Source organism: Myodes glareolus, chromosome 7 (assembly GCF_982192425.1).
Source record: "Myodes glareolus chromosome 7, mMyoGla1.1, whole genome shotgun sequence".
Lineage (NCBI taxonomy): Eukaryota > Metazoa > Chordata > Mammalia > Rodentia > Cricetidae > Myodes > Myodes glareolus.
In genome coordinates, this window is record NC_142032.1 from 51375694 (window position 1) to 51401921 (window position 26228).

At 40.9% G+C, this 26228-nt stretch overlaps 2 protein-coding genes across 3 annotated transcripts; both read left to right on the forward strand.

Moving 5' to 3' along the window:
- The first annotated feature begins 323 nt into the window (after positions 1–323).
- Positions 324–25895, forward strand: Ms4a13 (membrane spanning 4-domains A13). 2 transcript variants are annotated; one of them, XM_048442685.3, is made up of 7 exons: positions 324–517; positions 2086–2201; positions 2662–2802; positions 7319–7378; positions 8786–8905; positions 20136–20231; positions 25311–25895. In XM_048442685.3, the coding sequence occupies exons 2-7, from the start codon at positions 2151–2153 to the stop codon at positions 25368–25370; spliced, it is 528 nt and encodes a 175-aa protein (XP_048298642.1). In that variant the 5' UTR covers positions 324–517; positions 2086–2150; the 3' UTR covers positions 25371–25895. The 2 variants fall into 2 exon arrangements, with proteins under 2 accessions (XP_048298642.1, XP_087764239.1); XM_087908113.1 differs by lacking the exon at positions 2086–2201.
- On the forward strand, positions 5094–5666 carry LOC148121410 (large ribosomal subunit protein mL42-like). Its single transcript, XM_087908114.1, has one exon. It carries the CDS (start codon positions 5116–5118, stop codon positions 5539–5541), a length of 426 nt encoding a protein of 141 aa, XP_087764240.1. The 5' UTR covers positions 5094–5115; the 3' UTR covers positions 5542–5666.
- Positions 25896–26228: the final 333 nt, after the last annotated feature.

The window sequence follows — 26228 nt, forward strand, 5'->3', positions numbered from 1 at the left end:
TGGGTAGGCCAAAAAAGACCTTTTGGCCATTTCCTAAACAGTCTCTCTCTTAGTCATTTATATTGGGAGGAAGTGGGAGGAGTGAATTATTAATTCAGATACCTGCCTTTTTAGAAGTTGTAACCTTCTGACCTGTGTGATAAAGGGCTACAGCCGTTCTACAGTGGGAGAAGTACCCCCTCAAGAAGCGGTCTTGGATCCGTGCCCAGGAAAGCCATTCCTAGAGACTCCAGAAGGAGGTTGAGGGCTTGGCCCTCCACCGGGCCTGCAGGCTCCAGTGAGTCTGCGCACTAGTACTCATCTCTCGACCCTGAGGGAGGGCTGTTGCCCTTGACAACCCAGGCGGCCTGAGGAGCTTGACCACCAGCTGAGCGCTAGACTGCGCTGCTGCCTCTGATGGCTATGCAGCCAGGTCCAGCACTGAGAGCACCGTCCACCGTGATCTGTCTCTTCAGCCTGGGCCTGGGCCTGACAGGGTGAACTGGATCCTTGGGACTTGGAACAAGTGAAATGTGAGGTAATGGTGAGACGCTTTCTTTTGCTAAGTGTCCAGATGGACACTGAGTCTGGAGAAAGGACTCTACGGGTGAGGAGGGGAGGAAGAAGGAGAGCACATCTCCATTCTCCTCCGTCTTTTATGCCCTCTTATTTTGACCTTCAGAAAACTTTATTTTTATTTAAGTTTTGGGATGTGGAATCTCACTATGTTGTCCAGATAGCTCTTGAATTCCTGGGCTGAGCAATCCTCCTGCATCACCCTCACAATCAGCTCCCAGGAACTATTTATTCCATTCATTCTCACCCACTCATTCTAGAGTCCCAGTATATGGCTGTGCCGTGAAGTGAGGTGGAAAGTTAAATATTTACCATCACTATAGCATCAAGATTACCCACCAATCACCTTAAGTAAAATATTCATTAAAATTATCAGTCAGAAAGGGGAGAAGAGGAACGGGGCAGCTGGATGCATCTGGCCAGGGAATTAAGCAGGACTCGTCATAAACACATAGAAAAGAATTTCTTGGCTTATGGGGACTCAGAGTGACTTGAGCTGGTCCTGGGCGTCTTAAAAGCACATGCACACACACTTTTTCTGATTAGCATTTTATGAGCTCTTTTCTTGGATGACTTTCCTGTGGACCTCCTCAAGATTACAGTCACAGTAAATATTTACTCCCCAACTTACTACATTCTGCCTCCCCTGAAAGTGACAATTAACAACTTTCTTAACATAGCATTTCATTATTTCCCTATACAAGTTCTGTAGTTCCGTGGCTATCCAGCCATGGTAGAGAAATTAAACTTGGCTGCCTTTAAGTCTCAACTCTCGATTGCTTCTTGGAGAAGCTGTGTGAAAGCACAGAGCTTATTTCAGTCACATGGTTTCTTTCCTGTTGCATTAATGGACATGGAAAAAAATAAATTTTAGGAAATAAAGATTCATTAAAATAATCAAGTCATTAGATTTGAACTTGCAGCATCATTTTGTCAAAACTGTCTTCTTTCAGATAAGATCAAGGAAAAATAGTCACATGATCAGTCATGTGTCATGACCTCTATTACTGACTTTCGCATGTATATGTATGTATGTATGCATACATGCAGATCATCAATAATTATAAAAGAAGAGGTCATGAACTCCAGAGAGCATTGGGGGACACAAGAGGAGTTGGAGGGAGAAGGGAAGATAGAAATTGTGAAACACAGTATATTTATGTTTGAAATTCTCAAACTTTTTAAAGAAGAAAACGCAAAATATGACTAGCACTAAGTTGATTGTGAATGTAAAAGAATCATTGAAGCTTTACTGAAAATTTTCTAATAATGTTCTCTAGTTGACTTTTATTCTTTTTATCTAGAAATGCTGTGAAATAGCAAAAGATAGCATGTTCAAAATATCAGTATTTCCTAGCTATAGAAAGACTAGAACTGGTAGGTAGCACTTAAGGTTGTGAGAAGGAAATGTATAAAAAGAAAACTCCTGTGGCCTCAGAGTTTGGGAAGAAAGTTTTCAAACAATAAGAGTCAGATGTATGAGTTTTCTCTGAGAAAAAGCATGCATACGTGTTTTATATTCTTTTGTAGAAATCTGTTAATAAAGATATCACCGAAGGTTAGAAACAAAATCAACCAGAGGAAATTCTGAAAGTATGGGATGTAGAAATTCAAAAATATCTTCATCAAATACTGTTGTCTTAGGGGTGAGTGTCATACTTTCTCATAACTGAGATCAAGTTCCCTCTAAATAACTGAAGGCAAAGGAGTGTGCTTCAGCAGATCATTCCTGAGGGATGCAGGTCATCATGGTGGGGAGGAAATGGCAGAAGTCAAGGGAGGCAAGCTGGGAGGAGGAGGCGGCTTTGGACTTGGTGGTCTCATTGCACATGCATCCAAGAACCGGAGAGTGAATAGCAAGGGGCTGGGCTCCAAAGACTCATGCCTAGCTCTAATACCTAACTTTCTCCAGTGATCCTCCACCTTCCCAAATAGCCCCATCAGCCAGAGTTCTTCTTGGACAGACACTGTGTATGGTACAACCAGTGAAAACCCCATTGATAATGCATGACTAGCTTACTTCCATCTTTCATAAAGCTGTTGATGTTTATTGAAATTGTATTTTCCATTACATCATTCAGTACTAACAGTTCTCTCTTCTCACAGGTTATCCAGATTATGCTTGGCGTCTATCATGTACTCATGTGGTATTTCCTATTGCTATTGTATATGGGACAAATTAAAGGAGTATTTGGGACTTATGAACCTTTAACTTACAAAATGGGAACTGGTTTGTGGGGACTTGCTGTGAGTAGAATATATTTGTGTTGATTTTATTAATTCAGTAAATAATATTGATTAGTATTAACAGATGGTAGGAGCCAGTTTCTAAACAAGGTTTTCAGGAGAATCATATAACTCAATGCCATTTTCTGACGTATTCAAAAATCCAATTTCTTCTATCAACAAATATGTATTGATCATTTAACCTACAAGCGCTATAAAAGATATGTGGATATGAGAGCAAATGACAACCACAATATGGACTATAGCATAACCCTAGATATGTCAAAGACAAAGACACTTTCTTAGCCATCAAATCCATTGTAGTGGTTAATTTTTAATGTTTGCTATTACCTGCATTCTGGTGTGGTTTCTAGACACCCGTCGGGCAGAAGAAAAAACTCAAGAGTGTGGGGGATCCCTGGAAGTCAAAGAAAGAATGCATCACAAGACATAAAGAAAGATCTGGTCTATCATCTTCTATTGGTTTGTCAGTATGATAAAGGTTGAAAACTGACTACTGGGCTTATTAATATGGTAACCAATCATAAACATGACAAGTAGTTTCAGTAAAACGATTACATGAAATCTAATTGGACTTGGTTTAGGAAAATGGAATGAGAGCTGAGGGATTTTTTTGTATTTTTAATTTACTTTTCGATAATTCTATACTTGTGCACAATGCATTTGGATCGTATCTACCAGACTCCCTCCCTCCAGCTCCTCTTGGAGTCCCCAACACATTTCCCTTTCAACTTCATGTTGTTTCTTTTCTATAATCATTTGCTGATGTGGGGGTGGACCCAGAATAAAAAGCAATAAATGTTATGAGGTAATAAGGGGAATGTTGCAATCATGTATGTATGTAGGCAAGAAATAATGAGTTTTAGTGAGCAAATAGCTATGGTCATGTTCCCCAGTGGTGGTTCTCAGTTAGTGTTCTGTTTACCCCTTTAGAGAACATGTCATAGTATCTGGAGATGCTTTGGAGTTTTAAATCTAGTAAGCAGAAGTCAATCATGCTACTAAGCATCCTATAATGCACAGGACATTATTTGCAAAATATATATAAGCATTAATGTAAACAGTGCTAAGGCAAGGGAACAAAGAACAAAGAACAGGTCAGCTTCTGGTTTGATTTTGGAAGCATGTGGGCAATTTCCTACGAAAGCTTAAAGTATCTCAATGTATCAGAAAGAAACATATGGGCTGAAAGTGAGAGCAGGCATTGGACCAGAAGAGAGGAGAGCATGTGAAGTGGTCATCTGAGGAAAGTATGAGAGAGTATGCGGCTTATGGAAAAGTAATTTGATCTTTAAACAGCATTAAGGACTAAAGGGTTAGGTACATGACTGCATAGTGAGATAAGTCTTTATGCAAGCCATGTTTATCTGCATGGAAATGCTGCAGGAGTCAAACACTACATTTCATCAGGATCTTGGTTAAAAGATCTCATTTTGATTTTTTTTAAAAAGTGCACTGGAGTTGAGAATGGTTATAAAAAGTATTTGTAATGGCTGATCATAGAATTGTAGAATTGGTGCTGGTGGTGACAAGAATTCAATAGGGAACAGAAGATCTGAGAACATATATAGGGTGGGGAAAGCATTGCTAGAGCTCAGTGCCAGAGGGCATCCTCCACAGCAAGTAGTGGCAAGAATGAATGTGTAGCCCTGAGATGTAGAAGGACCAACAAAGGCAAGAGAGTGAGTATGGAGATCAAGTACTTCTTATGAAGGATTTGAGGGGGAAAAATTCAAAGACTCATATACCCAGAGTAAGTAGAAGGACACACACATATAAATCACTGAAGATTAAATGGTTTAGGGGAGTCTTCAAAGGGTCAAAACTTCAAATCACCTTGAAAGGAGTGAATGATAAAGCAGTCAGTGAGTGACCTCAAGTGCAGGGATAGTGGATGATGGAACTGAAACAAAAATCTAGAGGGGAAAAACTAGTGGTGAAAATAGACAATGGGACAACAAAAAAAGAAAGAAGAAAACCGCTGCCCTTGTGCTGAAACAAAGATGCTCCCTCAGCTGTCTCAGAGGAGGTTAGGTGGTCACTAGAAGAAACTGTGACCTTGAAGACGGCTGCCTTTATCCACGAGCTGCTGCAGACTGTGAAGGACAAAAATCCAAACAAGTCGTGTTGATAAGCAACCCACTGCCTCACCAATAAGAAAAAGTGCACTTGGCTCATAAATAAAAAGCATATGGAAGATTGAAGCAAGATGGCGGGCCGGCGGTGAGTAGGAATGAAAATCTGTGTGCCTAGAAACAGATGTGAGAAGCGGTTTCTCCTCACAATATCTTTGTCCACGTCACCTGATAGATCATGGCCGCAGTAGCGAAATGGGTGACATCAAGCAGGACTGTCTGCAAACATTTATTTCCAATCCAAAATGGAGCCTTATCTAGCGTTTGTCGAAAGTCTACCTACTCTTCTCTTCCAGATGACTACAACTGCAAGGTGGAGCTTGCTTTGACGTCCGATGGCCGGACAATAGTGTGCTACCACCCTTCCGTGGACATCCCGTACGAGCACACGAAACCTATCCCTCCACCAGGCATTTTGCGTAATAATGAAGAAACACATGAACAAGTGCTGAAAACCAAGTTAGAAATAAAAAGCGAACGACTTGAGCAAGGGCCCATGATAGAACAACTCAGCAAGGTGTTCTTCACCACAAAGCACCGCTGGTACCCGCACGGACAGTATCACAGACGTCGTAAGAAACCAAATCCTCCCAGAGACAGGTGATGGCTCTTGACTTCCCAAGCATAAGGAAGTTTTGCTGTGTGTCTTATTTGCCAGCTGAGAAAACGCACCTGGTGTATTCATTAAGATATTATGTAAGAAAATAATAAAAGTACTCCTTCATATTTTTTTAAAAAAAAAGCATATGGAAGAAAGAAGAAAATAAAAAAATTTGAAAAAAACAGAATTTTCAGACCAAACTCAGAGAAATGATTTGTGTTCATTGTGTTTCATTTTATACTATAAAGATAACTTCAGGGGTCTAGAGAGGCAGCTCCGTCAGTGAGGTCACTGCACAAACACGAAAACCCAAGTTTCACTCCCCAGGGCCATGTTTTCTTTGTGCTTTTACCATGACGCTTTTGGTACAGTGTTTTGTTTTATCTTGTTTGTCTTTTTGTTACGGGGTATAGTTTTGGCTTGTTTACTTGCTTGCTTATTTGTTTTGAGAGAAAAAAAAACATCAATTTGGATGAAAAACTTGGGGGAGGAAAAGACTATAACAAAATGTACTGTATGAAAAAATTAATACAATTTTTAAAGTATGAAATACAACTGCTACTTTTTTATAAAACCTAACTTTTGCTAAAGTCAGTAAACTAGAAGAGACAAAGGTTGGAGAGATGGTTCAGTCATTTAGAGCACTTGTTGCTCCCTCAGGGGACCAAGGTTTGGTCCCCGCACCCACACCAGGGGACTCACAACTTCTTGCAGCTTCAGCTCCACTTTTGATCTCCGCAGGAACTGGAAGCACACACATATATACTCATAAGTAAAAATAAGAAGACTGAAGACAAACAAAGACTATTTCAGGGAAGTTGTATAGCCTGTTTTTAAATAACACAGTGGTGCTTTATACTTCCGGGAAAATAGAAATCCTAAAAGGAAATAGTGGAATGTCTTCTAAAATAATTTTTATAAAAAGCAAGGTGGTTGGGAAGATGACTCAGCAAATAAGAGTACTTGCTCTGCATGCAATCATAAAAACCTGAGTTCAAATCTCCAATATCCACATAAAAAGCCAGGCATGGCTGCACATACCAGTAACAGCAGCAATGAGGGGCAGAGACCATCAAATTCCAAGCGTTCAGTGGTCAGCCAGCCTAGCTGAAACAGCAAACTTCCAGTTCACTGAGAAACCCTGTTTCAAAACAATAAAATGAGAAAAAATAAATGAAGACACATACGTATGATTAGATGCTTGTATCTGCACACTCACATGCATGTTACACACATACACCTAACATGCATGCATACATAAATAGATAAACAAAGTGAAAGCCTGTGGATCCTGTGGCCTTAAAGGTGACTATTGCCTCTCAGTGAAAAGGTTGTTTTTTACAGTCATGATGTCTAATGGATGTATGAACCACTTCTCCACATCTGGATATATACACAGTCATTATAGTCCCAGGTATCTCACTAGAAACAAAAGAAGTTGGAGTAACAACTGAATGGGTTATAGAAGAGATATCATATAACCAAACATGGTCCCTGGTTCAGGAAGTCTTAAGAGGACTTGCTGTATACTACAACCTAAATCCTACCCACTGTCCCCTGCTGGTACCTGTTGTGACCTCCTGTTATTTTCAATATCTGTCATCTTTTGAAACCATGATTATCTCATAATGGAAGCTTGTCCCAACCCTGTCTACTAAAACTTCTCTCTTTGCTGCTATTAATATTCTGAAAATCTTGTTCTGAAAGATAGTTGTTTTAAAGTATACTTAAATTACTGAGCACTATCAATGAGTATTTACCAATGCATGTTTGTGTCTAGTTTATCTTTTCAGGAACCTTCACAATAAGAGCAGCAAAGGTTCAAAATAATAAATATTTGGTAAGTTGAAATGTTTGATGTCTTGTATGAACTTTCACAAAACAGAGAAGGGATTTAAAAGAAAAATAGTGTTGGGGAGGGAGAAATGGCTCAGCAGTTAAGAGCACTGGCTGCTTTTACAGAAGTCCAGAGTTCCGTTCCCAGTGCCCATGTTGACTTGCAATTTCCAGTAGCTCCAACTCCAAGAGATCTGGCTCCCTCTGATGGACTCTGGAGGCAACTGCACTCACAGGCATATACACATGTGTGTGCACACACATGCATGCACTCACACACAAATATACACAAATCTTTAAAATAAAGAAAAAATAGTCTCTAAAACATAAAGAAATCTACCATCCTTATAAAATAAGTGAGACAAATTACTTAATGTAGACCAGATGTATTACTTAATAATCATGGTTGTTAACTTCTGCTAAAACATGTAGATTTAAATAACAATTTTGTTTGGATATTCTACCCTTAACATTTCATGAATACTGTGACAAAAATTATTTACAGGATCTAAAGTCTGTGATTTTAAAGTTTGTGATTTCTGTGATTTAATACTTCATTGTCTGTTCTACTCACTTTGGGAATACAGTTGTACCTTGTATGAAAGTAGGGAGTTTTCAAAAAAAAAAACTAAACCCTGCATGGTGTAGGTGGAAAATTTTTAGAATAAAATAGAATTTTATATTCTAGAATTTTATAAATCAATTCATCTAATCTTAAATGCTTATACATCAAGAAATCTGGGATTAGATAGATGGCTTGTGAATTAAGAGCACTTGCTGCTCTTACAGAGGACTCAGGTTCAATCCTCAGCACTAACATAGATGCTCACAGCTGTCTGTAACTCAAGTCCAAGGGGCTCTGACATTCTCTTCTGTCCGCCATGAGCTCTGCATGAATGATACACTGACAGGCGTCCATGCAAAATACCCATAAACATAAAAAGTCTCAACTTTCAAAATAAACAAAAATCAAATCCTGATGTCTGTCCACAGACACTGACAGATGGTGCCAGCTAGTAAAAACCCAGGATTCAAGCATATTAACTCCTGTTGACTTTATCTCTGCAAGCTGCCACCATTTCCCAACAATTGTTTTTATTTTTTAAGTATCTTGGTCAGTCTTGATCTTTCCCACACCTGACTCACAAGATTCTAAAATACAAAAGTTTTGAGCATTTGTGAAATTCAAAACTTGGCAGTGTCTGATAATGAAGTTATGTTTTCTCTAAATTAACTAGCTTTTATGTAAACCAGGAAATGGACAGCAGAAACACACTTGTAAAGCTGCACAAACTGCAAGGAAATTTTAACTCAATTGTTTTCTGTTCAAAACAAAACAAAAGCCTCAAAAACAATCCAAAGTACTTACCCTGTAAAAAAGTTTTAAGTTTACTCCTTGCCTCCTTTGCAGCTTCTCTGCGCCCTGTCCCTGAACATACTCTGTATAATTGTTACGATCATTGCGGCCAGCCTGACAATCGTGGAATTGGCTCATTTCCGGTCTGTGTCATATAGGAATTATGGACAAGCAGTGAGTAACTGATTTCATAGAAACACATTTCTTTTTATGTTTGTAATGGTATTTAATTTGAAGATTCCCTACAATATAGTTTGATCATATCACCATCCCCATTTCTCTAGCCCACTTTCATCTCTGTGTTCTATTTATTTCAATAACCAGAGAAGCCTATTTTGTGCCGCCCTTATACTCACAGCTGTGAGACCATCCCCTGACCATCCCCTGGAGTGTGATTTATCTAGCTAGGGCTGTACCCTTAAGAAAACTGATTCTCTTTGCCCAGAAGCTGTCAGCTGTCAATAACTCCTCAGTTAGGGATGGAGACTCCTGAGTCGCCTCTCCCCAGCCTCTTTCAGTGCTAGAATGTTGACTGGTTTGCTCTTGTGTGGCTTTTGTGCAGGAAAAGACAGGTGCTGTGAGCTTCTGAGTCTAGGAGCCCTGACTTGTCCAGAAGACGCAAGGACACTATTTCATATTGGTCCTCTGTGATTTATGGCTCTTAACAAGCTCTTTGCCTGCTCCTCTAAGATGATCCCTGAGCAGCGTGTGTGTGTGTGTGTGTGTGTGTGTGTGTGTGTGTGTGTGTGTGTGTGCTGCATATGTGTATGTAAAGGCCAGAGAATAACTTCAGGTGTCATTGCTCGGGCACTGTCCATCTTGGACTTTGTGATGGTGCCATTGCCCTCAAACTCCCCAAGTAGGCTAGGTTAACTGGCTAGTGGACCACAAACATCAGCCTGTCTCTGTCTCCCCAGCACAGTGTGTGCACCCTCAATCCACCCCCCCATGTCCCCACCTCTCTCTCGGGTTCTGGAAGTGGAAATTGAGCTCAATTTCTTGCGCCTGCAAAGCAAGCACTTTGTTGACTGAGCCATCTTCCAGTCTCTTCACAGATGACATCTTAATGCAAAAAGGGTGCATTCTTGGACCACTAAGCCTTTCAGCAAACCAGCAAGAGAGCTTTGTTGTTGCTCTAATATGTTTAAACCATGAATACCTAGTCATTTCCAGTCCCACGTAGGACTTTCATAACAGCCTGCTTTTGCATGTTATGCAGATTTTGTTTTAGCTCCTCACTACTAAATGTAAGTCAGCATCAGTCTTGTTTCTTTGTACCCCAGACATAATTACTTAGAAGTACAACACATCATACTATAGTAAATGTGAATAGCCTTGTTGATAACATAAGAGATTTCCTTGAGTTGTGTTGACTTGGAATTCAGAATCATCAGAAGATGGAAAGGCCTCCCATGCTCTTAGATCAGTAGGATTAGCATATTAGAAATAGTCATCCTACCCAAAGCAATATACAGACTCAATTCCCATCAATATCCCAACACAATTCCCATCAATATCCCAACACAATTCATTACAGACCTTGAAAGGACAATTTTCAACTTCATATGGAAAAACAAAAAACCCAAGACAGCTAAAACAATCCTGAACAATAAAAGAGCTTCTGGAGGTATCATCATCCCTGACTTCAAGCCGTGCAACAGAGTTAGAGTAATAAAAAAAAAAAGCCACATGGTGTTGGCATAAACACAGACACCATTGATCAATGGAATTAAATTGAAGACCCAGACATAAAATCCACACATTTATGGACATCTTTTTTTTATAAAGAAACCAGAAATACACAATGGTAAAAAGAAAGCATCTTTAATAAATGATGCTGGTGTAGCTATGTAACATGAGGGGCCGGCTTGTTGGGGTATCTGTCCTGCCCAGTACCCCACAGCAGGCAGGCCCCAAAGAAAATCACGCACAAGACTCCATAAGGTTATAAACTGATTGGCCCATTAGGTCAGGCTTCTTGTTAACTCTTATAACTTATATTAACCCATTATTCTCATCTATGTTAGCCATAATGGCTCCATACCTTTCTCAGCTGGGCACGTTACATGCTGCCTCTTCGGTGGTCTGCGCAGGAGTGGCTGAGGAACCTCCCTGCTTCCCAGAATTCTCCTGTTCTCATTGCTCCACCCCTACTTCCTGTCTGGCTTTCCCGCCTATACTGCCTGCCTGGCCAATCAGCGTTTTATTAAAATATGATTGACAGATACAGACAATTCTCCCACACCATAGCTAGATGTCTACATGTAAAAGAATGCAAATAGATCCATATTGATCATCCTGCAAAAAATTCAAATCCAAGTGGAGCAAAGGCCTCAACATGAAAACAGATACACTAAACCTAATAGACAAGAAAGTGGGGGATAGTAAATCTAGTAGACAAGAAAGTGTGGGATAGACTCAAACACATTGGCACAGGAGACAACTTTGTAAACAGAGAACTGAAAGGGCAGACGCAATGGTCAACAATTAATAAATAGGACCTTGTGAACCTGAAATGCACTGTAAGACAAAGGACACTGAATGGGAAAAAATTTTCATCAACTCCACATCCATTAGAGAGCTAATATCCAAAATAAATAAAGAACTTAAGAAACTAGATATCAACAAACCAAACAACGTAATTTAAAAATGGAGTACAGATCTAAACAGAGAAGTCTCAAAAGAGGAATCTCAAATGGCTGAGAATTACTTAAAGAAAGATTCAACATTCTTGACCATCAGAGAAATGCAAATCAACTACTTTGAGATTTGACCTTACATCTGTCAGAATGGCTAAGATCAATAGCACAAATGACAGTTCATGCTGGTAAGGATGTGGAACAAGGGGAACATTTCACCATTGCTGGTAAATGTGCAAAGAGTCACTGTGGAAATCAATATGGTGGTTCCTCAGAAAAGTAGGAATTGATCTACCCCAAGACCCAACTATACCATTCATGGGCATTGCCTTGTTTTGAATGAAAATGGCCCCCAAGGGAGTGACACTATTAGGAGCTGTGGTTTTATTGGATGGACTGTTTGTGGCTTTGTTAGAGGAAGTGTGTCACTGTAGAGGTAGGCTTTGAGGTCTTATAGATGATCAAGCCACACGTGTCCGGTGAGACAGACCACTTCCTGTTGCCTGTAAGTCAAGATGTAGAACACTAGGCTACTTCTCCAGTTCCATGTCTGCTTGCATGCCAACATGTAGCATCATGATGATAATAGACTAAACCTCTGGAAATGTAAGCCACCCCAATTATATGCTTTTTCTTTATAAGAGTTGCCTGCTGTGGTCATGGTGTCTCCTCACAGCAATAGAAACCCTAACTAAGACAGGTATATACCCAAAGGATCCTCCTCCCTACTGCAAGAACACTTGTGTCCATAGTGGCTTTATTTATAATAACCAGAAACTAGAAACAACTTAGATGTCTCTCAAGATAAGAATGGATTAAGAAAATGTGGTACATTAACACAATAGAGTATCACTTGGCTGCTTAAAAAAATAACATCATGAAATTTGCAGGCAAATGGATGGAACTAGAAAAAAAATCATCCTGAGTGAGGTAACCAGAAAGGAAAATATGGTATGTACTCACTTATAAGTGGAACTTAGCTATTAAGAAAATGATAATCAAGTTATAATCCACAGACCCAGAGAGGTTAGCTTAAAAGGAGGGCTATAGGGGAGAAGCATGGATCTCCCCAGGAAGGGGAAATAGAATAGATTTTACCAGTAGACTGGGGGAAAGAGGGATGGGGAGGAGTGAAAGGAGAGAGTGTGGGAAAAGACAGCTGGAACTGGTGGGAGGCACTTGAGGGTACGTGGAAACTTAGTGCAGTGGAAACTTCCTGGAATCTATGAAGGTGACCCTAGTGAGGACCCTAGTGAGGAGGAAACGGACATCTTTTTGTAGCCAGACAGGGCTCTAGTGGTGGGACCAGGTTACATCTGGTTGAGTTGTTGACTGAGGCGATACCATAGAGATCCCTAAACAACCCAGGCTGATGCTAAGACATGGCATCTCTAAAAACTGTCAGCAGAGGTCCTATTGCTGAGGTAGAGAGGTCGAACTGATGCCTGCTTGGAACTCTTACTCCAATGTTCTTAGTCTCTTTGGAAAAGAAGGTTCTCTGCAGGTTATGGAAGAAGAAACGTGGACACCAACCCAGCCACAAAATCATTTCCTGTCTGCAAGATGTGCTGGGGCAATGGTGAGGCAGAACTTGTGGGAGTGGCCAACCAATACCTGATTTAACTTAAGCCCCTGCCACAAGAGGGAGACCATGCCCTGTACTTACTGGATGGCCAAGAACCAGAAACTGGATACCCCGGAGACCTAGGGTAGAACCAAATAGGACTTGACCTTTTAAAAAAAATCAATTAAATGATTCGTGATGATACTCTGCTGTATTCACAGATCAGTGCCTTGTCCAGTCATCCTCAGAGACAGTTCCTTCGGCAGCAGAAAATGGGAGAAGGTGCAGAGACCCATAGCCAGACATTATGCGGAGAGTTAAATTGGAGGTGTCCACTGGGTCCCTCCTCTCAGAACTCAGGAAACTCCACAGAAGAGGGAGAGGAAAGACTGCGGGAGTCAGAGCACATGGAGAACTCTAGGAGAACATAACTCACTGAATCAGCTAAGCAGGGCTCACATAGGCTCGCAGAGACAGGAGCAACAAGCAACGTATCTGCATGGGTCCGCACCGGGTCCTCTGTGTATGCTACAGCTGTTAACGCGGTGTTTTGTGGGACTCCTAACAGTGGGAGCAGGGATGTTTCCTACTCTTTCGTCTTCTCTTGGGATTCCTTTCCCCCATTAGGTTGCCTTGTCTTGTCTTGATAGGAGGGATTTCACCTTGTCTTGTTGTGTCTTGTTTTGTTCTGTTTGGTTGTCATCTCTTGGAGACCTGCTCTTTTCTGAAGGGATATGAAGGGGGAATGGATCTGGGGGATGGGAAGCGGGTATCTGGAGGAGTAGAAGAGGGGAAACTGGTCAGGATGGATTATATGAGAGAAAAATCTATTTTCAATAGAACAAATAAACTATTGGCACTTAGAAAAATAATTAATAAAAACATTTCAATGTAAAAAAAGAAGCAACACCAAGTTGAGTTGCACCTGTTTGTCATTACCTCTGTCACAGAGTACCATGCCAACCCTCTTTGTATAGGCTCCTCATTTCTTGTTCCCAACTGCCCACAGTTTGCATTCCTCATAATTATATTAAATTAGATAGATTAAAATCTAAGCAAAACTAATTTTGCTTAATGTTCCAGTTCATTTATACTGAGTTTCTAGAACCCTCTATGCTTTCTCTCTAGGCGTCCAAGTAGCTAATTATTTACCCTCCCAGCAGCCTTTGATCCTATTTTTAAAACAGAGAATGATTCTATTTGAGTAAGAGGGGAACAGTGCCCACAGCTTTCCTGAGATAACATGAAAAAATCCATCTATGCAAAAGAGACTGCAATTCATGCTCTACAGACTTCCCCTGATCCTGAAATAATGAGTACTGGAGCACAGGCACATGGTCATTATATCCCAGATTTCCTCATTTGTAACATTGAGCACCATTCTGTAACATGAGGCCTGCTTGTTGGGGTTTCTATCCTGCCGGGTTCCCACAGCTGTTTAGCCCCAAAGAAAATCACAGAGAGAGTCTACATTAATTATAAACTGATTGGCCCATTTAGCTCAGGTTTTGTATTAGCTCTTATAACTTATATTAACCCATTATTCTAATCTATGCCAGCCACATGGCTCAGTACCTTTTTCAGCAGGGCAGGTCACATCCTGCTTTTTCGGTGATCTGGGCAGGACCGGGAGGAATGGGCTTCCTCCTTCCTAGAATTCTCCTGTTCTCATTGCCCTGGCTCTACTTCCTGTCTTGTTGACCCACCTATACTTCCTGCCTGGCCAATTAGCATTTATTTAAAACATGATTGACAGAATACAGACAATTCTCCCACACCATCAATTCTTAAATGTTGGGGATATGCAAATTCAATTATTTTTGAACTGCAGAATAATAATGATGCTTTGAGACTGTATTAGCATACCCGTATGGAGCAGACTTCTCCCCTAGGTACTTGCCACTGTTCATCCATTTCAGCCTCATAGAACACCCATCCAGGTCCACATATGACAGTGGCAGAGTGACTTAACCTATTACCAGGGGAGGCTGTGAAGTCACAAGAGAAAGTCAGATCTTAGCAGTATACATCAGAGAGAAGATAAGAGCTGAACAATCCTCAGCCAGCCAGTCACTGGATATCCTTTAACAGCACATGCTGGCAAACAAAAACCATTGGAATCTAATTAAGAAGTTTCTTTTCTGGGTTTTGAGGGACCTATACAATGAATGACAGAGAAAATGCTCTTAACTACATGGTGCTCACTGTGAAAGGTCGTGGAATTTCAGTTATTTTCTATTGTTATTTGTAAATATTTCTGAACCACAAAAAAGTTCTGTTGTTATGGTTCTAAAAGAGGAGAAATCCATTCAATTATTCATTTGATCTTAAACTGTTCGCAGAGAAAAACAAATGTGTTGTACTTCATCAATCCTTCACTGACTCAGAATCTTCCATACTGGCTGAGGTTAATTGTTATAATTGTTATAAGTATAGATGGTAGAGGAATGGGTGACAGTAACATAGATACATGCATAAATTAATAGATAAGTAGATAATAGGCAGCTATTAACACATACATATTAATATATAGATAGATGGCAGATGTATACAGTAATACATAGATGATAGAAAGATATATAATAGCCGGGCGGTGGTGGTGCACGCTTTTAATCCCCACACTCATGAGGCAGAGTCAGGTGGATGTCTGTGAGTTCAAGGTCAGTCTGGTCTACAAGAGCTAGTTCAAGGACAGGCACCAAAGCTACAGAGAAACCTTGTCTCAGGAAAATATATATATAATAAACATATAGATACTATAGATACACAAATTCATGCACACATTAATACACAATAAATATGTATGCATAGACAAATAAATGTATGCACATTAAAACATAAACAAATAGGTGATAGAATGGTAGGCATGAAAATAGATAGATGATAGATTAGATCGATAGATTGTAGTATATATAAAGATAGACAAGGCATATGTATTAATAGATATGATGGATACATGTATAGATACATAGATAATAGATAAATAGATAAACATCTGAGAGGTAGATAGAAGATGTATAAATAAGTACATAGATATGTGGTTACATACACAGCAAGTGCTTTACCAACTGAGTCATCATCTTCCCAGCATTGGCCTCTGTCTCTTTTTTAAGCTATCCTTTACTCATAGGGCAGACAGTACACATGTTAACCTATGTACCTGCTGAAGCACAGTCTTCCAAAACCCTTGATATCTCACATTTGCTCTCCTTAGCAATGAGAATACCTGAAAGCCTATCTGGAAACCTTGTGGAAGTCCCATGATGGAAATGAAGGCAGGAGTTGGGAGGTTCACAGACACTTGGAAGGAAATAGAAAACAAGAGATGAAAATAGAAAATGCAAAACAACAGTCCAATACTAGAATGGAGAGACTAATGATACTGCAGAATTAAAGAACAAAGGAAAAGAGACAACAAAGAGTAAGCTAGAAGAGACTGGAAGATTCTTTTCCAGTACCAATTTAAATGATGTTTTTACATTCAGTTCTAATACACTAAATATGAATGGCATTCTATTTCTTTACCCCTTAAGGAAGTATTATTATGGTATAATTTAATTCTGTTTGGATATGGAGATACTAAATTGATTAGGGTCATAGACACTTGATTTTTATTATTCCCATAAAATGCAAATTAAATTCCTCTAACTAATTTTTTTAAAGAAATACTTGTTTGTTTGTTGGACACCTTCTATATGATTGCTTTTAGAATGCAAAAAGTCAGCAGAAACTATCCTATCCCTAGAAGCAAACATGAAGAGAACACCTAGGGGAAGCCCAGCCTTCGTTCCAAGGGGTCTCTCCTGCAAGACTCAGAAAGGAGCCAAGATGATGTAATATAGATCTCAAGATGGTGAACTTCTCCATCCCACACATATGCAAACATCAGAGAAATTCAGAAAGAGGGACAGTCACTCAAAAAAATGCTGTAAGAACATTTCCTAACATAATACCTCCCATGATCAATTTAAATGGTGGACTCACATTGAGGTTATTTGGTGAGACAAATACAGTTTTACTTTTGCTGCTTCCTCAAAATTGCCTAGTAAATAAAATCAGGAGCTCTGAAATTAAGCTGTCTGCATTGAAGACATGGATATGCAGTTCATGGGTTCATTCCCTGAGTGAGTCATAGCTCTTTTCCAAGGCTTAGTTTCCTCATCGAACCAGAAATGAAGAAATTAGCACCACCGCCAACTAGCTCAACAATGCCAAAGCCCCTGAGTTCGATGCACAGTCATCATAAATAGTACATTGCCACATGGTCAGCTCACTATGGAAGGCATGACAATCATATGAGATGATTTACAAGGTGTCCCAAAGAAAGCCACATAAACCACATCCTGAAAACCGTGTTGGAGTTGATGACAGGTGAACTTTGTAGGAACAAGTGTCTAATCGTGTAGGCAAAGTGGAAGATACAGCACAGTTGAAGACCGCAGTGGGTAGAACCAGCTCGCAGAAAGCTTCCTGAACAGGGAAACTCAGATTCTGTAGGATGTGCAGGGATGAGGAAGGATAAGAGGGGACATAGAGGGCCTGATAGAGTTGTTGCAGCTAGATGCTGCACATCTGGGAAAGCTCTCGGACTAGAACAAATAGCAATGTTCCCAATTGATAGATCTGAGCTAAAGTCAATCAAGTCAACCCTTATCAGAAAAAAATCAGAATCACAAATATTAGTATTGGAAAAGAAATATTCCCACACTTAAGCTAGCATGCTGGTGTCTGACTGCCACCAAAGCACTGTAGTGAGCAAGGCTGCAAGATCAAGAGTTGCAGGTCCTTCTGAGATGCACAGAAAGTTCTAGGCCAGCCTGGGCTACGTGAAACCCTGTCTCAAAAGGAAAAACTATTTATCAGGGCTAAAAAGATGACTCAGTGGTTAAGAGTGCCCCGAGTTTGGTTCCCAGCATCTATGTTGAGTGACTCACAACCAGGAATATTATGAGCTCCCCTTCAGCTCGAAGGAATCTGAAGCCCTCCTCTGATCTCAGAAGGAACCTGGACATGTGTTTACACACACACACACACACACACACACACACACACACACGCACGCACACACACACACACACACACACAAATAAAAATAAATCTTTTAAAATATATTTTAATTAAAATAGAATTTGAATATTTCCCTCTTTCCCTTTTCTCCCTCCAACCTCTGACTCCCCAAATCCCTCTCAATTTGATGGCCTCTTTTTCTTTAATTATTATTGTTACATATAGATGAAGAGAGCACAAATATATAAATACAACCTCATGAGTCTATGTTTTGTTATTTGTGTATATATTATTTCATGGCTGGCCATTTTGTATTGGATAACCAATTAAGGGGCTCATCTCTGAAAGATGCTAATTCTCTTTCTCTCTCAGCCATAATTAGCTGTCTATAGTTCTTTGTCTTGGGGTGGGAACCTGTGAGATTTCATCCTTCTATATTAGCATGTCTGTTGTCATTGCCACTCTTCAGGTCTTGTTTAGGCAGCCATTTCTGGGAGACACACTCTATTACCAGACTTCCTGGCCCTCTGGCTCTTACAGTCTTTCCACCCCCTCTTCCTCGGCCTCGGGTGCAGAACTTGTGTTTCAGATGTACCCACTGGCATTGAATTTCCCATGATTCATTGATCTCTGTATTGTACCCAGCTGTGGTTTTGTGATGGTCTCCATTTGCTATAAAGAGAAGCTCTTTGATGAAGGGTGTTGGTTGCACTTAGAGTGGGCATGAGGATGAATTTTAGAATGTTAGGGACTATGCTGGTCTAGTAAAGCGATGGCAGTAGCTTCTCTTGTGAAATCCATAATCTCACTAGTCCTGGCCAAGTTGACCAGGGTTCCGGTGCCAGGCATCATTTCCATCCAGTTAAATAGGCTTTAAGGCCAATTAGAGAGCTGGTGATACCAACACGTAAGTACCACTATTGAACCTTTAAGGATGTCTTGCCGTGTTGGTCACCGTTGTTGTTTGTAGTTATCACGGCTGGACAAGAAAATTCATAGTGTTTTCACCCACTCTCATGGCAGCTTACATAGAACTTTCTGGTGCTAGACTACAAGAAGAAGGCTTTCAGGTTAGCCTCTCTTAAATAGCCTGAGTCCTCATGTGTGACCTTATGACTACTAAATGTGTGGTACCCTAATGGAGGTAAGCAACAGAGGCTCACCTCCAACCTCTGAGGAGCACCCAGGGGCTGGGAGCTGGGGAGATAGCCTGGTGGTTAAAGAGCTGCTGGGCAAGTCTATGAATAAGAGTTCGGATCCCTAGAACCCACAGAAAGGCCAGGAAGGCCTAGTGGTAATTCCTACCTGTAATTCCAACCTGAGAAGGCAGAGTCAGGGAATCCCCAGAGTAAACTGGCTAGCAAAACCAGCCAGAACAGAGACTTCTGAGTTTGATTGAAAGGACCTGTCTCATTTAATAAGGTGGAAAAACCATCAAGGGTGTGTCCTAACTTCGGTCTCAGAAGAGCACCCACACATATGCATGTATGCATAATACACACACGTACACACACAAGCACCCACACATATGCACATTTGCATAATATATACACACACAACACACACAAGCATGCACATATATCCACATTTGCATAATACATGCACACACAACACACACAAGCACCTACACATATGCACATCTGCATAATACATACACACACAACACACACACACAAGAAAATGGAGCAAAAACTAATAGTAGTGGTTTTTTTTTGTTTTTTTTTTTTTTAAGGTGGGCTTTCCTTACAACCTGATGACCTAAATTCAGTCCTGGAACCCACAGTGGAAGAAGTGAAACTAGCTCCTGGAAGTTGTCCTCTGACTTCCAGATGAGCAGTGTGGCATTCATGTACCCATAGACATACACATATGCAGTAATAATAATAACACCAGACTAACTGAAAAGTTTAGATAGTGGATGCACTCATGAGACTAGACAGTTGCCGGGAGAGCGACCGCAAAGCTAAGTGAGAGTGGTGAAGTGCAGAGCCCCAGCCACTGAGTTGGGGAAGAACGAAAAGATGACAAATGAAGCTGAAAGCCAACAGCTAGACAAGCCCAGGGAAATCAAGCTGGGGAAGAAGGTCACCTGCCCCATGTTCCTCCTTCCCTTAACTCTTACTCCAGGGACCTCTTGGGGAGGGGGCACTCTATACATACAATGATACGTCATCTTCCTGTTTCCTGGTTACAGAAGCTGGGGAGGGAAGTGTCCCGTGTTTTGTTGTTCTCCTACCCCCTGGAATTCGTGATCGCCCTCACGTACTCAATCTGCAGCTGTTCAATTTTGGTAAGTGTTTCTTCGGGCAGTTCAGAGGCTATCAGTTTCTATTAAGCAAATGTCTGGAACTAATATCAATGTAATATATGAGGTTTCCTTTACCTTTTGTTTTCTTTTGTCATAAAATATGGGTGTAAAACAAGATGACAAGAGTAATATATGAAACTGTAAATTTAAAAATTAAAGACACACACACACACACACACACACACACACACACACACATATGGGTGCTTCTTCCCTTAACATTGTCAACACATTCAGATCAAACATGCACACACACAAAGCTACAGAACACACATTGCCTCCACAGTAGGACGTTGAGAGAGGTGAATACTGATGCTCAGCTGGCTGGCTTGCTTCCTTACATAGGATCCAGGACCTCAGCCCACAGTACGCTGCCAGCCACATTCAGGGTGGATCTTTCCTCTGCTAACCCTCTCTGAAAACATCAGTTTAACAAAAATGTCCAACAGTGTTCCTCCTAGATGATTCTAAATTCCATCATTGCAAATTAGGATTAACCATCACATCCCCATTTCTCCAGCCCTTACATTCAATTGTAAAGAACTTTACCTTGGTAAGCAAAACTTGAAGGACTGTGGTACCCTTACTGCTTGAGAGCTGATGTTACTTGAGGCATAATATGGAACGTTTCCTCAGGGAGGGTTAATGAAGCAACAGAGAGCACAGCAGCAGACAGGCAGGTAAGACTAGGCCACTTGTCCTAGCTAAGACCATAGAAGACCATATTACTGCTGGAACAAGAAATTGACAGGAACTCAATAGAGACATTCAGAGAAGAGAGAAACCGCTGTGAACTGTGCTGAACTGTGCTGATAGCTTGGTCATTCCTGTGTCTGAAAGAATGAAAACATGTTCAGGGCTTTGCGTGTGCTAGGAAACTAGAGATATTCCTAACTGAGTTACCCAACTTGGCTTATAAAAGAAAAAAAACTCCAAAAACAAGGTGAAAGCTGGAGTATACATAAAAGATCCAAACTGCAAAAATTTCTCAAGTGCATCAAGAAGCCTTTATTGACTGAAGATGTGTCTTATTTTTCTACTTCTACCACAGCAAAGCAACAAAGATTATGTGGTTTAAACATGAAAATGTATTCTCTCACAGTTCTAGTCCAGAAGTTCAAGACCAAAGTGATACAGGATTAGTGACCTCTACAGCCCCTCCCTTACTCGTTACATTCAGTGTCTTCCCGTGGCCTCCCCTTGGATGAGTGTATGTCCTGATCTCTTCTACATACACCAGTCCTGTTTGACAACAGCCCAGCCAAATGACACTTTTATAGTTTCATTGCCCCTTAAAATAACTTATTTCAAATATTTTCACATTCTAATATGTCAGTGGTCAGGATTTTGAATTACATGTTTTAAAGACTATAATTCAGACCACAACAAAGCATTTTTAGTATCACCTCTGTCTAATGACAAGCTGAGCTATTGTGCTAACCCTGGGAAGAAGACTAGAAAATCTGCCTACAAAGAAGGACTAGGAATCAGAAAACAATGAAAATGTACAGATATATCAGAGGCAAGTTCCAAAGGAAACAGACTCCACATAATTAGTATAAACAAATCTCTAGAAAGAAAGCAGCATCCACCATTCACAAGGAAAGATGTAACTATTTAAATCGGTGGTTCTCAACCTGTGGATCTTGGCCCTTCTACAGGACTGTCTAAGACCATCAAGACCATCAGAAAACACAGGTATTTACATTGTGATTCATACAGTATCAAAATTACAATTATGAAGTACCACCAAAAAAATTTTATGGTTCGGGTCACCAGAACATGATTAACTGTATTAGGTCACAGCATTAGGAAGACTGAGAACCACTGATTTAAATTGTCTAACATTTAACTAAAGTATATAACAATTATCTAAGATGCCCAGTTTCAAAAACTACAGAAACACAGGGAACAAAAGTAACGACATGTGTGATAGTTTGGATGAAAAGAGCCTCCATAGGCTCATAGGGAGTGGCACTATTAGGTGTAGCCTTGTTGAAGTAGGTGTGGCCTCGTTGGAGTAGGTGTGGCCTTGTTGGAGTAGATGCGGGCTTCTTGGAAGAAGTGTGTCACTGGGGATGGGCTTTGAGGTTTCAAATGCTCAGGCCAGGCCCAGTGGTACTCTCTTTTCCTTTGACTTCTGATCCAGATGTAGAACTCTCAGCTCCTTCTCCAGTTCCTCATCTGCCCATGTGCCATGCTTCCTTCCATGATGATAATAAACTAAACCAAGACATCACCAATTAAATGTTTTCCTTTATAAGTGTTGCTGTGGTCACGGTTTTTCTTCACAGCAATAGAAATTCTAAGACAACAGAAAACTTGAAAAGAACTCTCACGACCTGTAGTCTTGGTGGAAGGTGAGAACAAAGGTGAAAAAGACAAAAACTTCAAAAAGCTAAAATGGCATCTGAGTGACAGCAGTGACTCATTAAATAAGGTGATCAGACAAGGGGCCTTAGCTTGTCTTAGCCTGACTGCCGGACAGTGAGTGTCTGGATTCTCGACTGGAGGACCCAACTCTCTGGACCCTAGTCCCTGGAGACACATCTCATGCCCCACCCCCACCTAGTGTAGTCTCAGAGACCTGGAAGCAGCCTTCCCACCCCCACAACTATCCTCTACTGCATCTCTGAGCACCTGAGCCTTGGCCCTGACTGCCCTTGGAGAGGTGAGTGTCTGGGTTCACAGGTGAATGTCTCTACTCCACAAGTCCTAGCACAAGGAGGCACATCCCATGCCCCACCCCAACCACTAAACCCCAGGGACTCCAGAGCAGTCTCCCCATACCTGCAACCACCCCCCACTGCACCTAAGACCACTGGAGCTTTGGCCCTGACTACACCTGGAGAAGAGCACCAAGAGTCACATTAGCGACCCCCAGAGGTATGGCCCTGCCTACACCAGGAGTTAGAGTGACCACATAAGCCAGAGGCCCCACCTATACCAAATGGAGGAAGAGATGGGTAGGTGATAATGAAAGAATGCATTCAACAACCTCAAGAACAATATGGCAACACCTGAACCTAGGGGTTCTACAAAAGGAAGACCTGAACATCCTAACCAAGAAGCACCAGAAGAAAATGACCTTAAATAAAACTTTATGAAGAAGATAGAGATCCTTAACGAGGAAATGAGGAAAAGAAATAGAGGAAAAGACAAACAAAAAAATGGAAGAAATCAATAAATCTCTTAAAGAAAACAAGGGAAAAAATAGCCAAACAGGTGAAGCAAACAGTTCAAGACTTGAAAACTGAAATAGTCAATTTAAAAAAGCACAAAAAGAGGAAATTCTGGAAATGGAAAATCTGGGTAAACAAACAGGAACTACAGATGCAAACATAACCAATAGATTACACGAGATGGAAGAGAGAATCTCAGGATTTGAAGTTACAGTAGAGTAAATTGGGAATTAATCTACCTCAAGACCCAGCAATATCACATAAACCCAAAAGATATATACCCATACCACAAGGACATTTGCACAACTATGTTCATAGCAGCATTATTCATAATAGCCAGAACCTGGAAACAACTTAGATGCCCCTCAACTGAAGAATGGATAAAGAAAATGTGGTAATTTACACAATGGAATACTACTCAGTGGTTAAAAAAACAATGACATCTTGAAATTTGTATGCAAATGGTGGAACTTGAAAAAAAAATTCTGAGTGAGGTAACTCAGATCCAGAAAGACAAACATGGTATGTACTGACTCATAAGCTGATATTAGATGTAAAGCAAAGAATAACCAGTCTATAGTCCATGACCCCAGAGAAGCTGGATAACAAGGAGAACCCTAAGAGACAAATACATGAATTTCCCCAGGGATGGAAAAATGGACAAGATCCCCTGAGAAAACTGAGAGCATGGGGGTGGGGGAGAAGGGAGGGCAGGAGGAGAGGGGGAGGAAAGAGGAGAATATAAGGGAATGGGACAGTCAAGATAAGGGAAGGACAGGATGAGAGACAAGGAAAGAGATATATTGATTGAGGGAGCTATTATGGGGCTAGTGTGAAACCTGAAACCAGGGAAATTCCCAGGAATTCACAAGGATGACCCCAGCTAAGACTGTAAGCAATAGTGGAAAAAATGCCTGAATTGGTCTTCCCCTGTAATCAGATTGGTGACTACCTTAATTGTCATCATAGAACCTTCATCCAAAAACTGATGGAAGCAGATGCAGAGATCCACAGCTAAGCACTAAGCATCCAGAGGCCAGTCGAAGAGAAGGAGGAGTGATAATATGAGCAAAAGGGTCAAGGCTATGATAGGGAAACCCACAGAGACACCTGACCTGAGCTAGTGTGAGTCAACTGACTCTAGACTGACAGAGGGGGAACCTGCATAGGACCAAACTAGGCCCTCTAAATGTGGGTGACAGATGTGTGGTTGGGGCAGTCTAGGACCACTAGTAGTGGGACCAGGATTTATCCCTAGTGATTGAACTGACTTTTTGGAGCCCATACTTTGATCAGCCTAAATATAGAGGAAAGGACCTTGGTCCTTCCTCAAAGTGATGTGTCAGACTTTGTTGACTTTCCATGGGAAGGCTTACCCTCTCTGAGGAGTGAATGGGGAGGGCTAGGGGGTAGGTGGGAGGAGCAAAAGGAAGGGAGGGACTGGGAGTGGGCTAAGTATGTAAAATGAGAAAAGATCGTTTTAAAAATAAATTAATTAATTTAAAAAAAAGGTGATCAGACAAAAACAGAATTTATAAAAGAGGAAGTTGAATCCTGGGATTTAAGTTTAATCATGCATTATCAGAAATGTAGGTAAGTACACTTGTATCCGTCCACAATGTCAGAATCTATTGACTAACAATAAATTCACAAGGAATGGTGATTTCATTAACAACACTGACTGCTTTTACAGATGTCCCAGGTTCAATTCCCAGCACCCACATGGCAGCTCACAACCATCTGTAACAGAAAAAGAACAAATGGCACTCTGGAGAAAGTACCAGTGCAGCCTGTATTCTTATTTTATATTCATTCTCTGACGCTCACACGATTTGAAACACTGGATGTCATCTGAAAGTGGCTGCTTTTTCTGTTCCAGGGACGAGCACAAGAGGATAGTATAGAGAGTGTTACAGAAGTCATGGAGAGCGCAGTCTGAATGCTGGCAATATAAGCAACTTTCCCGACTGCAGACACCTGATGTATGTGCCAAGGATATTTCCATATAACAAGGCTGCTGCACAATGCATGCATTTTGTGCAAAAGGAAATTCTCAACAGGTTAAAAGTTACCCCTTGCTATTTAAGGAATGTCTACACACATACCAGCTAGGTTCCAGAGAGGAACACTTTTCCTATGTAAACGAGAGACTATCACAAGGGAGCATTTGCTAGCTAGCCACTCTGAAAAGCCCTTAGCTCTCCACAGCAGATCTTCTGCGGTAGATCATAGAAACCGCTTGTAGCCTGTTGAGTGCAGGCTAGGAAATTTGGAGCACAGTCTGTAACTCAGAGGAAAACTTTAATTTCTGACCCTGCGAGTGAAAAGCACATTCCACATTCTGCATTCTTCTCCTCAAGCTAGCTTCCACCTCCACAAAACGAGGATCCAAAGGTCATCAAGTCAGTACCTTTATTGTCCCATGGCTTTCCCTGTCCTCATTAAAGTTCCTTTCTGCCCTGTATGTCTCTGCTGCCTTTTTCCCCTCTTATTTCCCTGCTTCCTTCTCATTATTTGAGTTGAGGCTCAATCCATGGCAAAGCAAACTGCTTTCCATGTTAAGGTACATTTCCCAGGAAGCTATTCTGTGTGTAGTTTTCCTGTTCTCCTAACGTGAGCATGGCATCAGAGAAGTTTCCTCAGCAATGCAAGCAGTGCTAAGCTAAAGAACACTGGTGTTTTCACGTCCACAGTGGACCGTTCGTTTCCTCCCCTGTCTCACAAGGCATTACACTGGTTGTTCTCCATGACAGTCAAATAAGATTTCTTGAGTCTACAAATTTCAGTGCGTAGCCCA